At 50.7% G+C, this 14,693-nt stretch overlaps 1 protein-coding gene across 1 annotated transcript in view; it reads left to right on the forward strand.

Moving 5' to 3' along the window:
* Window positions 1-320: 320 nt before the first annotated feature.
* The window catches only part of LOC121459393 (peroxisomal acyl-coenzyme A oxidase 3-like), a 32,847-nt gene continuing 18,474 nt past the window's right edge, over window positions 321-14,693 (forward strand). Inside the window, exons 1-7 of the mRNA XM_041669096.1 lie at window positions 321-447; window positions 6,399-6,554; window positions 6,887-7,120; window positions 7,416-7,490; window positions 7,906-7,995; window positions 9,450-9,593; window positions 12,070-12,158. Coding sequence (XP_041525030.1) covers window positions 6,411-6,554; window positions 6,887-7,120; window positions 7,416-7,490; window positions 7,906-7,995; window positions 9,450-9,593; window positions 12,070-12,158 — 776 coding nt within the window. The 5' untranslated portion in view covers window positions 321-447; window positions 6,399-6,410. The remainder of the gene's footprint in view (window positions 448-6,398; window positions 6,555-6,886; window positions 7,121-7,415; window positions 7,491-7,905; window positions 7,996-9,449; window positions 9,594-12,069; window positions 12,159-14,693) is intronic.

A 14,693-nucleotide genomic window follows, 5' to 3' on the forward strand; every position in this document is an offset into this window, starting at 1 on the left:
GTGTATCTTAAAAGAGCCGCGGTCTCACTCTCCCCGGAAGTGCCCCCCCAGAGTCTCAAGAAGCCTGGACCAAAACAGGACCGCTCTGACCTCGGCTAAGGGCGTTTTCTGAGTAAGCTCGAGGGCTCTAACCCGGTCGAGGGCGACCAGGACGAAACCCTGTAACTCCAAACCCAGAAACACATCTGAGCAGTGCCTTGGCAGGCATCCGCATTTCCTTGGTTACGGGTCGGCACAGAGTGATGACGTGACACCAGCTCGCCAAGACTTGGGGCAGAGGGCGGAGAGTGGCTTGGAGGGATGACGTCACGCTCCAGGATGTGTAGGAAGAGGTCGAGCAGGCGGCGCCAGCCTGCCCCGCCCTCAGACACCAGGACACTCCTGATCAACAGTGTGCGTAGGACGCCAGGGTGACTAGCACGGCAGACCCCAAGCTGGATCCGGGCGGTGAGGAAATGCGGGGCTCGGGAGGTTCAGGACAGGACTGGGGAGTTTGCACCCTGCCCCGAGGTCATGTTCTTTAGTACGAGAAAGAGGTGACTGCAGCTTTTAGAGTCTGTCCCTTCGCAGGGAGTTATCCTAAGACAGAATTTGAGTAGAGTTAGCTGTAGATTGAATTTGTTTGTAGTGTTTATGGACTGCTCCCCACTGGGCCTGGGCAGGATACTCTTCAAGCTTCTCCTCAGGTGCAGTGAAGCCTAGACCTAGCAAAATCTTAGGAAGCCGGCTGGCTGCCACTGATCTATCCCCGAGACCTTAATTCTCCTTACTGGTCACAATTGCCCAGGCTGGCCTTGAACCCGATCCTCCTGGCTCACAGAGTCTTGGCAGTAGTCAGAACAGTAGGACAATTCATTATGCCCAGCATGAAACTGAGTTTTTAAAGTGGAAGCAGAGACAAGGAACAGACCCGTGAAGGTGGAGTCCCCAGCTACTTTGTTGAAGACTCAAACAGAGGAAATCTTCACATAAGGCCAGGTGGACTGGAATCTCCCAGGCAGTCTGAAAAGTTTCAGTCTGATAACGCAGTGTGTAGTGTTAGTGTTGCCTGGTTCTGGTCTGTTGGGGCTGTACATAGAGGACTTCAGGCCAAAACTAAGGCCTCATGTTTTAAATGGAGGGAAAGACTAGAGAACAATGATATCGAAGCTGCTGTTTAGTGCAGGAAACATCTCAAGTGCTGGATTTGCGTCCCAGGAACCTCCTAGGCAGACATTGTCCTGTGTGACCATATCCTTGCTTCTGAGAAGCAGGTGGCAAAACAACTGGCTAAGGTCACTGGCCTGGTAAACTGTATCTATTGGGACTGGAGCCAAGACAGCCTGGCTCTGCGGGCTGTTGGTGACAGCTGTAGCACGGTGTAGTTGTGGTGGTGACCTCAGGGGGCCTGGGACTTTTGGGAGTTGATGAGGATCTGGGATCTTGCATAGCACGTTGCTCCTTTGCCACAGGTGTTTGTAATTAAGATGAAACACACTTTCTCTTGTTGCCTACGATGACCTGTATTAGTCAGGGTTCTCGAAAGGAAACAACTAAGAGAATGGATATAAAGGAAGGGCTCTAGCAGGCCCAAGCATGGCACACATGATGCCAACAGGTTTTGCCTTTTACCCTTCTCCCTGCTGCTAAAAACCGGTTTATTCCTAGCGCTAGCCACCAAGGTCTATTCCCTTATTTGGCCACTTCCTTCTACTGAGGCTGACCCTAAGGTCCAGCTATCAGCGTATCAAAGTCCAGCAATCAAAAGCCCCCTTTTGACAACCCCGATTAGCCTGTCCAATTAAAATTAATTGGATACCTCATCCTAACACAGGCTTTTCCCTTTTCCCTTTACAAACTGCCATTTGCCCATGAGTCACATCTGTCCTCTCTATCCAGAGGCAGTCTTTTGTCACTCTGGGGCAAATATCCGTTCCCCCTCCCTTGCCCCTGTTCTCCCACCTCCCTTGTCTCCTGTCCCCTGTCTTTGTCCCTCTGCTACAAATACATCTCCTTGGTGCTGAGAACTTGATCTTTGTGTGTCCTGTGCTGACTCACGTCCTTTCGATATGTATTCGTATCTGTATCTATATATTTGTGTAAACTGTGTGTATAATTTATTAGATTGGCTTACAGGATTTGACCTGGATAGTATGACAATGGCTGTCTCATTCTGAGAGGCCAAGAATCCAGTAGCTGCTCTGTCCACAAGGCTAGATAGTTCAGCAGTCCCAGTTTGGGGTTGTAGTTCTGGGGAGCTCCTGGTCTTTAGTCTTTGTTGGAATCCTGAGGAAGCTGGTTCTAATACTGGGGAAGGAATGCCTCCACAACAAGATAGGTGAGCTTGCCAGTGAGAGTGGGAACAAGCAGGCAAAATGCAAACTTTCCTTCCCTTTATCTGGGCAGTGCCACCAAAAGGAGCTTTCCTGCTTCAGATGATCTGAACAAGAGCATCCCTCGCAGGAATGACCGGAGGCTTGTGTTTTAGTTGACTGGAGATGCAGGCAAGCTGGTGATCAGAATTAGCCATCACATGCCTTATCCAAGAGTGTTTTGTAAATCTAAGAGGACAGAAATTGGCTCTTCTGTCATCTTATAAGAATTTGGTGGGTCTAGTTTGTATGTGTAGATCTGTGAATGGGGAGATAACTTTTGTGTATGTGAGAACCTTGTCCTTTTATGTGGCGCTCCAGAATTGTTGAAAAGACTGCTGCTTCTCACTGAATTTCTGTGGCGTGCTAGACAAGAAGCAAGTGACAGCATGTGCAAGGGTTGTTTTGTTTGTTTTGTTTTTTTAAGTCAGGGTGTCATGTGGCTCACAGACTGGCCTTGGACTCACTAAGTAATCAAGGCTGGCCTTTAACACCAGATCCTCCTGCCTCTGCCTCTACCTCTGCCTCAGAAGTGCTGGGGTTACAGGTGTATAACCCATGGCAGGTATAGGAGATATGTGTGTATGTATATAATATATATCACTTATGTTGTGGAATATTATTTTAAGGTGTATTTGTTAATGCTGTGGAACGTTTGTTTAACTCTCTGAAGCTGTGTTACTTTACCTGTCTAAAACACCTGACTGGTCTAATAAAGAACTGAACAGCCAATAGCGAGGCAGGAGAAAGGATAGGCGGGGCTAGCAGACAGAATAAATAGGAGAATTCTGGAAAGAGAAGAGGAGCCAGAGAACAAGAAGAGGAGGACCAGGGGCCAGCCACCCAGATACACAGCAAGCAACGGAGAAAGAAGTCAAGAATGGTATACACAAATAGAGAAAGATAAAAGCCCAGAAGCAAAAGGTAGATGGGATAATTTAAAATAAGAAAAACTGGCCAGAGACAAGCCAAGCTAAGTCCGGGCGTTTATAAGTGAGAATTAAGCCTCTGTGTGGGATTTATTTGGGAGCTGGGTGGCGGGCCTCCAAAGTGTAAAGAACCAGAAGAACAAAGAGTAAAGAATAAGTAAAGAGTAAAAAACCAACAACAACACACATACTTATTTTATGTGTGTGTTCACCTGTGTGTATGTGTATACAGCATGTGGGTACAGTGCCTGCAGAGGACAGGAGAGGATGTCCCATCCATTCTATCCTTTCCTATCGTGTGTGTGTGTGTGTGTGTGTGTATGTGTGTGTGTGTGTGTGGTTGGATCCTGTCCTCTCCTACCATGTGTGTAGTGTGTGTGTGTGTGTGTGTGTGTGTGTGTGTGGTTGGATCCTGTCCTCTCCTACCATGTGTGTAGTGTGTGTGTGTGTGTGTGTGTGTGTGGTTCTGTCCTCTCATGTAGCTCAGACTCCATGCATCAACCTTGATGACCAGCACTTTTACCTACTGAGCCATTTGCACCCTCACCCCTTATATATTTTTTTAAAAATTGTTTTATTAATTTATACCGTGGGGCAGAGGCTCTTGTGCCTACCATAGCATGTATGTGCATGTGTGTGTGTTGGGGGGGGGGGATCATAGAACAAACTAGGGGAGTTGGTTCTCACCCTCTACCATGTGAGCCTCTAGGATTGAACTCAGGTCTCCAGGCTTGACAGCAGATGCCTTTAGTGCTGAGCCATCTTGCCTGCCCCTCTTTTTTTTTTTTTTAATTTAATCTGGAACCCCAGCCCATGGGATGATGTTTCCATGTTTACCTTGGGTCCTCCTTCAGTTAAATGTCTCTGGAAACAACCTCAGGTGCACCCAGAAATAAGATTTCTATGAGATTCCAGGTCGACCATCATAGACGGTAAAGGCAGAGGAGATTGCTTATGTGGACTGGAATTGTCAAACTAAACTCGTCTGTGGCTGTTCCTCTGCTTTCCACCCAGTTAGGTGGTCACAGCCCCCATTGCTTCTCCCTGCTGATGGCTCTGTTGCTAATGTTAGCTGCTAGCCATGAGTTACTGGCCAGTGTTGCCAGGAGGCTGATTACCTCAGGTAGCTCATTTGGGTCGTGGAGGTGTTCCAGGTGCTATTAATTAAATTAATCTCTCCTTACAGCTGCCAAAATCTTAGCTCCCTGTCTACAGCCTTGCTCCTCAACCTTCCTAATGCTGTGACCCTTTAATACAGTGCCTCATGTTGTGGTGACTCCCAATCATAAAGTTATTTTCATTGCTACTTCCTAACTGATTTTGCTACTCTTAATGAATCATAGTGTAAGTACCTGTGTTTTCTGGTGGTCTTAGGGGATCCCTGTGAAAGGGTAATTTGGCCCACAAAGGGGTCACGACTCGTGCCAATCTACAGAGTTGTCTTGTGTTTTTCCTAAGCTGGGGCTGGGTTGGTAGAAGCCGTTTTTGCTTGCACTGTAGTTAGTTCTAATAGTCTGCATTAGAAACAATGTGCTTGGAGCAAGAATATGTAGCAAGCAGCAGTGCCCAGCTTGTGTTCCCCTAACAGGGAAAAGTCTTGTGGAAACTGACCACTGCTCCCTGCCACTGGCCTTGTTTCTTGGAGTCTTCTTGCCTCTTACCAGTCACAAGTCTGTCTCGAACCCAGTAGCAGGCGTCTTTCATTGTTTGCTTGTTTTAATATTTATCTTTGTGTGTATGCGTGTGCCTGAATATGTGTCTGTGAACCACATGTGTGCCGGAGCCCAAGGAGTTCAGAGACGTGTTAGATGCCCAGGAACTGGAGACACTTGCAAGCTCAGATAGGTGCTAGAAACCAAATCCATGGCCTAAGCAAGAACAGTAAGCCCTTTTAAGCACTGGGCCTTCTCTCCAGCCCTGACTTCGTTGTTTTAACCTCTTCATTCCCTTTTAACCTTGTGCCTTCTACCACTGTAGCTCATGTGGGGAACGGGGAGTTTTCTCCATGGCCTCTTTCCCCTTACTGCCTCTGTGAGCTGACTCCTGCTTCTGTGTTCCTACAGTGCCCCTGGTGTATGGGTCCCGATATCCCCTCTGTCTCCTGACCAGAATCCGAGGTTTCTCTTTTCCTGAGAACAGATGGTGGAAGTTTTCCAGTCCTGTCAGTCTTTACCAAGACGTAGTTTTTGTTCCAAAAACTCATTCTGTTGTCCTTCCCTCGCCTCTCCTTTGGGCCCTTGCTTTTGTCTCTGTGTTTCCTCCCTCTGGCCTTGGATTTAGAGGCTTATGTTTCTGTGGGGACCACCTTCTTGGCTCAGAGTTGGGGAAGGTCTCATAGGACTTGATCTGTGAGGGCAGGTGCTCAGCCATGCTATGCCCCTGCTTTTCCTGTCACAGGAAAGCATTGCCAGCACTGTGACCACCACCTGAAGTCCAGTCCTAGACCATTTGAACAGTCACCTCAGCAGATCCCAAAGGTGTTTGGGTCTCCTTGCCTGGATTTGGCTTTCGGATTCTTGTTGGCCAGAGCATAGGCCCTTTGCCTGTATGCCATGATGAGTCGGGTCTCTGGAAGAGGACCCAGTTTATCCAGAGAATTCCAGAACAGTTCTTTGATGAAAAGCACCTACCTGCTCTGTCAGTGGGATGCCTAAGTACTGAGTACAGACCGACAGTAGTCTCGACTTCTGTGTCCAGTGGGCCTGTGTCCAGGTGAGCAGGGACATCGTGTGTTGTAAGCAGCCAGATTCCAGAGGGAAAGCTCCCTGGCTCTGGGCCTAATGATCCATGAGGGACCTGAACTTCCTCCTACTCCAAAGACCACAGTGTCCTCAGGCTGGACTGTCCACAGCTACCTGGTTTATCACAGCCTGTTTATCTTGGCCCTCTTTCCACTGCCTCTGCAGATGGATCAGCTCTGCCTGTGTCCTCGCTGTCTGTTCAGGAGTGCAGTCCAGGAGGGGGGTGCTGCCTCACCCTCTCTTTTGGACATCGGTGTCTCCATGTTGATGCTTTACCACTTGGCTACTCTTGCTTTAGAGCCACTGGCTTTGCTCTTGTTCTGACATGTTGTAGCTGTTCGCAATGGCGTCACACGGCAGGTTTGGTTCTCGTGCAGGTTGACAGTACCATGGGATCTACAGCAGAAGGAAGAGACAGTGCCTTATGGCCGGACATCCCCAAGGGCCCTCTTAGTGTCTACCGAGCAAGAGCCTCCTTCAGCTCCAAGGAGCTGCTGCTCTTCTGGGACGACCAGGATGTGGTCGAGTTCAAGGTGAGGGCCACGTGAAGTCTGGCTGTGTCTTTATTCCCTGACGGAAGTGACCTTTCCGGCCCTCATAGCTCTGTGGTATGGATAGTTCTTGGGACAGTGTGGTCTGTCTCCTCTTACCCAAAGATGGGCCCCAGGATGCCAGAAGGAAGGATTGGACAAGATCTTGGAATTCCTATGTCCTCTTCTCAGCTGGGATGGATGTCTTCATCTGGGGGATTGTGGATCAGACTAGGTGCCAGGCAACCATGACCCTGAGAGAAACCAAATGTGTAAGAGCACATGAAACCTCACCTTTGGCCTTCAAGTTGACACCCTGTGCCCTGTGTTTACAGGAAACCATCTTCAAGACTCTGGAGAATGACCCTCTCTTTGCCCGCTCCCCTGGGACTGATCTGCCTCTAGATAAGCAACGGGAACTGAACTTCCTTCGCTGTAAGCGGATCTTCGAGTATGACTTCTTCCGCGTGGATGAACTGTTGAAGAATTTCATGAAGGTCCCAGTGTTGCTTAACAGCCTGGGCATGTACGACTGGTCCCTGGCTGCCAAATGTGTCCTCCACTTTTTGGTGAGTGTGTGACAGAGAGCAGGGAACCCATGTCCATACAAGGCCACACACATCAGACACAAACCACAGCCACCTGGTTCCAAAAATATTCAGAACTTAGGGTCAGTGACAAGATTTTTGGCTTTTGGTGCAAATTTACACCCATGGGTTCTTGGATAAAATATATTCATTCAGTAGTTCAGTAGGAAGGGATATAAGGTAAGGAGGGTGTGGGGTAGGTGTGAGGTGTGCCTGCCCTGAGCCTGGAGAGGCTGGCTGCACCCCCCCCCCCACCCCCATCTGTGTTACATTTCAGGTGTTTGGATCCGCATTGTTCAATTCTGCCTCTGAGCTGCGCTTCAAGTACCTTGAAAAGATGTTTAACCTGGAGGTGAGTCGGCCACAGTGAGCCGTGACCAGCACCATCACCGTACTTACCCGTGGACAGGCAGGCCATGGGAGAGCCCTGGGAGGCCAGGCCCTGCTTTTCTAAGTGCCCTCAGGCTGGCGCTCTGCCTTATCCTCTCTGTCTGGTTGTGGAGTTAGCTCTCCTGCCTGCCTGAATGCCCCCATGGCCTCCTCTGGCTGTAAAAGTCTTCGCAGCCTATACCCAAGCCAGGCTGCTGCCAGCAGGTGGGAGTGGTATCCAGTGCAGCAGGGTAGCTCAGTCGTACCATCGTCTGCCTGCAGAGGCAGGGAGAAGTGTGCCCGGGCTCCTGGCTTTGGTCTTCCAGGGGTCATGGTGGAAAGGACTACACACAGGAACGCATCTCTCACCTGCTGTCACTTTGTGCTTTAATGTTCAGATTTTTGGCTGTTTTGCTCTGACTGAACTGAGTCATGGGAGCAACACCAAGGCCATGCGGACGACAGCTCACTACGATCCTGCCACCCAGGTAGGTTCTGGACTCCCCTGTGGAGCACATGAAATGTTGTGGACAATAATTAATCAAGAGTGTTGTCCATGTTGTCCCCTTACACACTCACCAGAGGTCTCTGTCAGATGCCTCTGAGAGCATGCCTTGTGCTGAGGCATGAAGCCTTCGCCTTCCGTGCTGAGTGAATGGGGACACATGGAAGGTCAGATACTCCTGCTCCGTGAAGTGTTCCAAAGGAGAGTGGTTCTTCCCAGCCTCAACCCTGGGGCCTGCCTTGCCTGCATGCTCACAGGGCTTTTGGTGGCTGCACAGCCTTCTCTGCCCATTGCTGCCTTGATCTTAGCTACTTGCCACATTTCTGGCCTCCTTGTGATACCCTTGCTGCCCACTGGTAGGGCATTGCTGGGCACTGTTCTGTGTGGACACCGCCTTCTGCTGGGAGACACTGTGAGGACAGGCCATTACTGTCCTCTCTAGGAGTTCCTAGTATGCAGGGTGGGAGGGACATGGCTCTTCAATGTCGTGGATGGTCAGTGCTGAATGGGGTGTGGAAGCCCCCTTCTCCCCTTGTCTGAGGATCGTGCTCTGCCACCACCTTCCTTTGTGTGCTGTTATTAGCCTTGCCCCTCTCCATTAGCTGGGGTGTGATTGAGAGGGTCCGCGTGCAGAAATGAAGCTCGGTGTTCAGCTCTTGCTCACTGCCCATTCGCCCACATGGCTGACTGTGGGCTCCAGCCTGAACTGCTGTGTGGTGGAATGGGATGGATCGTACCATGTGCAGCCCTGCCAGGGTAGGGACAAATGAGGAAGGGACCTCCGTGCAGTTTGTCATACCTGCCAGCACATAGATCTTCATGGTTTCTTGCCTGCTTCTTGACCTGCTCTTGGTCTTTCTGATTCCTTGGCCTTGTCTGCTCCCACTGTACTCTGGTGCCTGTGGCTTCAATGGGACTTCTGTGGGTGGGAAGCCTGTGTTGATTGGTAGCAAAGGACCCCGGGGCCATACTTAGGCTGTGGGCAATTGCTGCCTCACATCCATGCCAGGGACGTGTGGCCCCAGCTCATGCACCAGTTTATGCCTCCCTTGTCCATTCCCAAAGTCTCTTTCCAAGGCTGATGCTCTTTGCAGGTGCCCATAGTCAGGGCAACAAAGGGAAAGCAGGCCCTGTTCATTAGCTTTCGGGAGAGAACGTGGCACACCTCTGCTGGCAGGATGTGGCCAGTGTCAGCCTCCGCTGGCAAAGTGCCAGCCAGCAGTTCATCGTGTGAGAGACCAAGTCTCATTTTCCATGTCCTCTGTATGGTGATCCTGGGACAAAAATAAAGTCAGCTTGGCCCGCACAGGAAAGACAATGTTGAGTCCATTCTTGCTGTTGGCTCAGAGGCTTGGAGCCTGGGTGTCAGCCCGCTGCGAGGAAAAGCCATTCTCTGGCCTCGGCTGCTGACTTGAAAGCCACCATCTCCCTTCACAGGAGTTCATCTTACATTCCCCGGATTTCGAGGCTGCCAAATTTTGGGTGGGCAACATGGGCAAGACAGCAACTCATGCAGTGGTGTTTGCTCAGCTTTACATGCCGGATGGCCGGTGCCATGGACTGCATTCCTTCCTGGTGCAGGTAAGCCCTGGGTGGGGCTGTGCCCAGGGAGACAGTTACCTGCAGCCACAGGTACGGTGCTGTCAAGCACAGACTTGCACTGCTGTTAAAGACGCTTGTGCAGGCACTGGCTTCCTGTAGCATGTCTCAATTTTAGACCACAGGGCTGCAAAGCTGCTGGAGTCTCTGAGTGGTGCTAAGCACCCGGCAGCCTGTCACCATGTCACACGTCAGTAGCGCTCAGGAGACTGAGGCAGATCTGGCCTACGGAGTAGATTCTGTCTCCAAAATCAGAATCAACAACTGTTGTAAGAGGAGCTCAGTGGTAAGTCAGCATCCTCCTCCAGCAGAGCATCCGCACTCAGTGACATCTCAGCATCCCCCTCCAGCAGAGCATCCGCACTCAGGGAACATCAGTGACATCTCAGCATCCCCCTCCAGCAGAGCATCCGCACTCAGTGACATCTCAGCATCCCCCTCCAGCAGAGCATCTGCACTCAGGGCACCTCACCATCCCTCTTCTGCAGAGCGCCTGTATAGAGGGCACAGTCCATGCTGGCCTGCAGGATTGATAGTCTTGCACATATCATGGGAAATGGATAGGTGAATTTGCACAATTAATATTTATGAGTTAAGCATGGCCTTAGGTATTTTTGCTTTTCACTTTGGAATTTTTTTCCAGATGAGCTGGAAACTGGCACCAGCCATATATATGTATTTTTTAAAAAAGATGTTTTTGTTTTATGTGTATGGCTGAGTACTGTGCTCCGTGTACATGCAGTCCTTGTCGCGGCCAGAAGAGGGCGTCTGGTGCCATAGAGCTGGAAGTGGGTTGGTTGTGAGCTGCCTGATGTGGTGTTGGGAACCAAACCCGTGTTTTCTGCAAGAACTACTGAGCCACCCCTCCAGGCCCCACTAGTGGCCTTGTTAGTTTGATTGTTTGAACACTGCCAACTGTTTTTTGCCCTGTTAGTTGCTCCTATGTTAGCTTTCTGCTGCGGTAACAAAATTCCTAACACAGTAACTTAAAAGGAGGAAAGGGTTAAATAGTCTCAGTTTTGAGGCGTCCGGCCATGGCCTCCTGGCTCTGGTGCTGCTGTAGGCCTATGGCAGCCCAGGTATCCTGACAGGAGTGTGAAGCTGAATAAGCTGTGCCTGGGGACAAAATGAGAAGAAACAGGAGGTGACCAGGGTCTCAGTAACCTCTTTTAAGGGACACACTTTGTCCTTTAAAAGACACACCGTATCCCACCTCCCCACCACACCATGGGCTGAAGACCATTTAGCTCTGGGGACTGGAATCCAAACCTTAACATTTCCTGGTCATCTCTACTGTCTCTCCACTTGTTCAGTTCTTATGGCATTTATTTCAAAAGGTTTCCAAAATATTTGTGTCTAAATCTTTACTGAAAGATTATAGAAAATTAAAAGATGCCTATGGTTGAGCTTTAGCCTTACTATTATATATATATTAAAGTTAAATAAAATCAGATCCACAAAATAAAAGCTAGTGACTCGTATAAAGTGCCTCGATTCAACCAACCCACTCTCCCTCCCTATTTTTCCCCCTTGGTTCTGGGGTTTGGACCCAAGGTCTCCCACATGCTAAGCCCATACTGTACCCTGGACTGTCCCACCCAAGGGCTTCTGGCCTTCTGGAATTAGATGTGTTTTCTGGGTGAGTAGGCAGAGCCGTGGTTAGTCCTGACTACTGTGTGCCATCAGTGTCTGTCATCTAGAACAACAGCATCTCTAGACACTGACCCCATCCCCTTGAGGGGAAGGGAGGCAGTGGGGCCTCTGCTTTATGGTTGGCAGTCCTGCTTCATGCGGAATGAAACCTGGCTTTTTTGGCAGAGCCCCTGGGTCAGGAGTCTAGCTAGTCGTGCCCGCATTCCTGTAGGGACTGTTGAGTGGGCACCCTCTGGGTCATGTCCTGGCTGGCCTTCCCACAGCACATGTGTGCGCAGCCATTTTGACGTTATACTGGAGTATCCTGCAGGTCCTCTGTCTGAGGCATGGACAGGATCTCTGCACTTCCCCTAAACAGTGTGGTCCCCCACCCCACCCTGTGCTGCCTGTCTAAGTCAGGAGAGCCACTGGGCTCAAGAGCTGGAATCAGGACTCAGGGTACTCCTTGATGGCTCAGGATGCTCACTCCTGCCATCCCCAGCTGCTGGCTTCATCCACTGGTCACCATGTCATGCCAGCTTCTGCCCCTCTCTGAGTCTGTCTCCTTTTGTAAGGACACCTACCATGGATTTAGGGCCCACCTAGAAGTCCAGGTGATCTTGTGTTGAGGGCTCTGCCTTATGTCAGCTGCAGAGGCCCATTTTCCACAGAAAACTCCATCTCCAGACCTGTACATATCACTCCAGGGGACCCGGTATGACCCAGAGCTATCGAGAGTTGCCCCTGAAAATGGTTGTCTTGTCTGGACATGCCACCTTGTCCGCTGAAACACTAACTGGCTGTTATTCCTCATGGCTTTGTACAGATTCGGGACCCGAAGACTCTGCTTCCCATGCCAGGGGTGATGGTCGGTGACATAGGGAAGAAGCTGGGGCAGAATGGCCTGGATAATGGGTGAGTGCCACTGACGTCATCAGACAGATGCTACCTCCCTGGGGCTCCAGGGTTGTTCCTAGGCCACAGGCTGGAGATGGCTGCCAGTGCCACACTCACTCAGGGCCTGGCTTGGCTATGGTAGGCCCCACCACTGCACTTCTTTGAGTAGCAGCCATGGTCTGCATGGTCGCAGTTCTGAGAGGTTTGCCTTGTCCTAGCACTCTGTGGGTCAGCTTCTCACAGTGTGGCTCTCCAAGCTCCCAGGTTAGTCTAGGGCTTCCCCCTGCTGCCTGAGGAAACCTCAGGCCCTTCCTTCCTCTGTGGTTTCCTGGTGGTCGGCCTTAGTTGTCCACTGTGGAGTCTGCCATGAATATTCACTTTTGAATCTCTGAGGCAGCAATTGACAAAGTGCTGGGCGCACGATGGTCAGGGAAGTGCCTTTGACCCCCATCCTACGGCCGCTTGGAAGCAGGGTTGATCTGTAGCCTTGTGCATTGAGCACTCAGATGGGAGTGAATACCATGAACTAGGCTGAGCCCGGAAGGACCTTTGCTAATTCCTTAACCAGGCTGAGTTCCCATGGTGGGACAGCTGGGTGGCTCGAGGTTTATCATGTCCCAGGTGGAGGAACAGTGGTGAAGCCAGTTCCCAAGGGTTCTCTGTAAACAGAGACTGCTCGTTCATTTTCTGCCCAGACTTGAATAATCACACAGAAACTATATTAATTACAACACTGTTTGGCCAGTCGCCTAGGCATTTCCTAACTAGCTCTTACATCTTAAATTAACCCATTTCTATTAATCTGTGTATCACTGTGGGACTGTGGTAAGGTTCCGGCGTCTGTCTCCTTCGGCAGCTACAGGTGTCTCTTTGACTCCACCTACTCTCTATCTCTATCTCTGCTCAAATTTCCTGCCTGGCTTTGCTCTGCTAAGCCATTGGCCGAAACAGCTTTATTCATCAACCAGTATAAGCAACACATATATAGAAGGACATCCCACATCAGTTCTCAGTGCCTCTGAGCGTCTTGTCTTTGAGACCCAGGTTGGCAGCAGCTGAGTGGCATCTAACAGAGTAGGGCTCACTGCCATCCCTACCATTTCTAGTCCAGCTTCTTCTATGCCTAGCCTTCAAGGGAGCTGCCAGCAGCCCAGGCCGCTTTCCTGTGTTCCACCCGGGGTCAGTGTGTGCACATTCCACCCAGCTACAGGATGCCTGGCCCAGTGCACTTAGACCCCTCTCTGCCCACGAGGTAACTTGACTGTTAAGAGGCCAAATAGGGCATCCCCAAGCATTGAGTCCTGTGCTGTGTTAAGTGTGTTTGTCTACCTCAGTTCTGTGTGTTTAGGCTCTCAGCGTCACCTCAGGCAGCTGGTGTGTCTGGCTACTGAGTCTAGCCACCTCCCAAGAGAGATCCTGACCTGTACCAGGTACTTCCTAAGGCTATCCTGGACACTCCCTTGTCTGCCCATCACCAGAAGGCTGGGGCAGGACCAGGGGAGGACTCAGGCCTCCTGACTCTGCAGGCCGGCCTCAGGCGGTGTAGAGGGGGCCAGAAGCACCAGTACCTAGCAGTATCAGCTTAAGGAGAAAGATCAGGGCTCAGAAGTCACAGAGCTGTCATTCGCCCCTCCCCCACCCCCCACCCCCAGCTGAGTGCTCTGTGTGCAGCCTGGCTGACCTTGGCTTGTGCTGGTGGAGTATTGTAACATATAGCCAGTGGTCCCAGGCCCTCTGTCTGCTGTTCTTCCTGGTCTACAGATTAGAACAGTTAGAGTAACTTTGGGATATAATAGCTTGAACTTGGCCCATCAAGGCAGCTCCCGTTTTTAGGGAATGGATAGTGTCCTGGGACGCGTCTCACAGGCACCAAATCAGACGTTAACACAAGCCTCGGCGTACAGGTATGGCAGAGGCTTGGCTGAGTGTCACCATGGAAACGCTGCAGGTCAGCCTGAGCAGCTGTTCCAGCAAAGCAAATCAGTCCAGTGACCTGTTATGCCCTCTCTGTCATGCTTGGCCACTGAGTCCTTGGAAGAAACTAAACTAAGCTTCCTGCCTGCACTGACCACAGGCTACCAGCAGAGGACGCCAGAGCTCCAGGACTGAGTGGCCGCTCTGCTGGTGTTAGGCCTCAATTCAAAGAGCAGCACTGTAAGTTAGTGCTGCTTTCTTTTGTCTTTCTCTCTCTCTCTCTCTCTCTCTCTCTCTCTCTCTCTCTTAAATTGTAGTGCTGCTTTTAAACTGGGGTCCATTTCTAAGTGCACTTTTGTCCTTTTGTGAGATTCCCCGAAGGTGTCAGGACTACCTAGGAATCCAGAGCAGCGTTCGCTGCACGGAGCACTTCCAATCAAACCTTCTAAAGACAAGGGTCTTTCCAGGAGACACTGAGCCCAACCCCAAGGTGCCCACGGTAGTTATCATAATGAGGCTGGGCCTTTGGGTCTGGGGAGTCCTCCCTGAAGAGGCTGAGGAGCCCTGGATTAGGATCTGCTCCAGGTGGGGCTGCACTGGTCTTCTCAAGGCGGGGGGGCAGAGAAGGAAGTTGAGTTG

The sequence above is a fragment of the Microtus oregoni genome, unplaced genomic scaffold (assembly GCF_018167655.1).
Source record: "Microtus oregoni isolate MIOR12 unplaced genomic scaffold, Mior012 000019F_ref0000042, whole genome shotgun sequence".
Lineage (NCBI taxonomy): Eukaryota > Metazoa > Chordata > Mammalia > Rodentia > Cricetidae > Microtus > Microtus oregoni.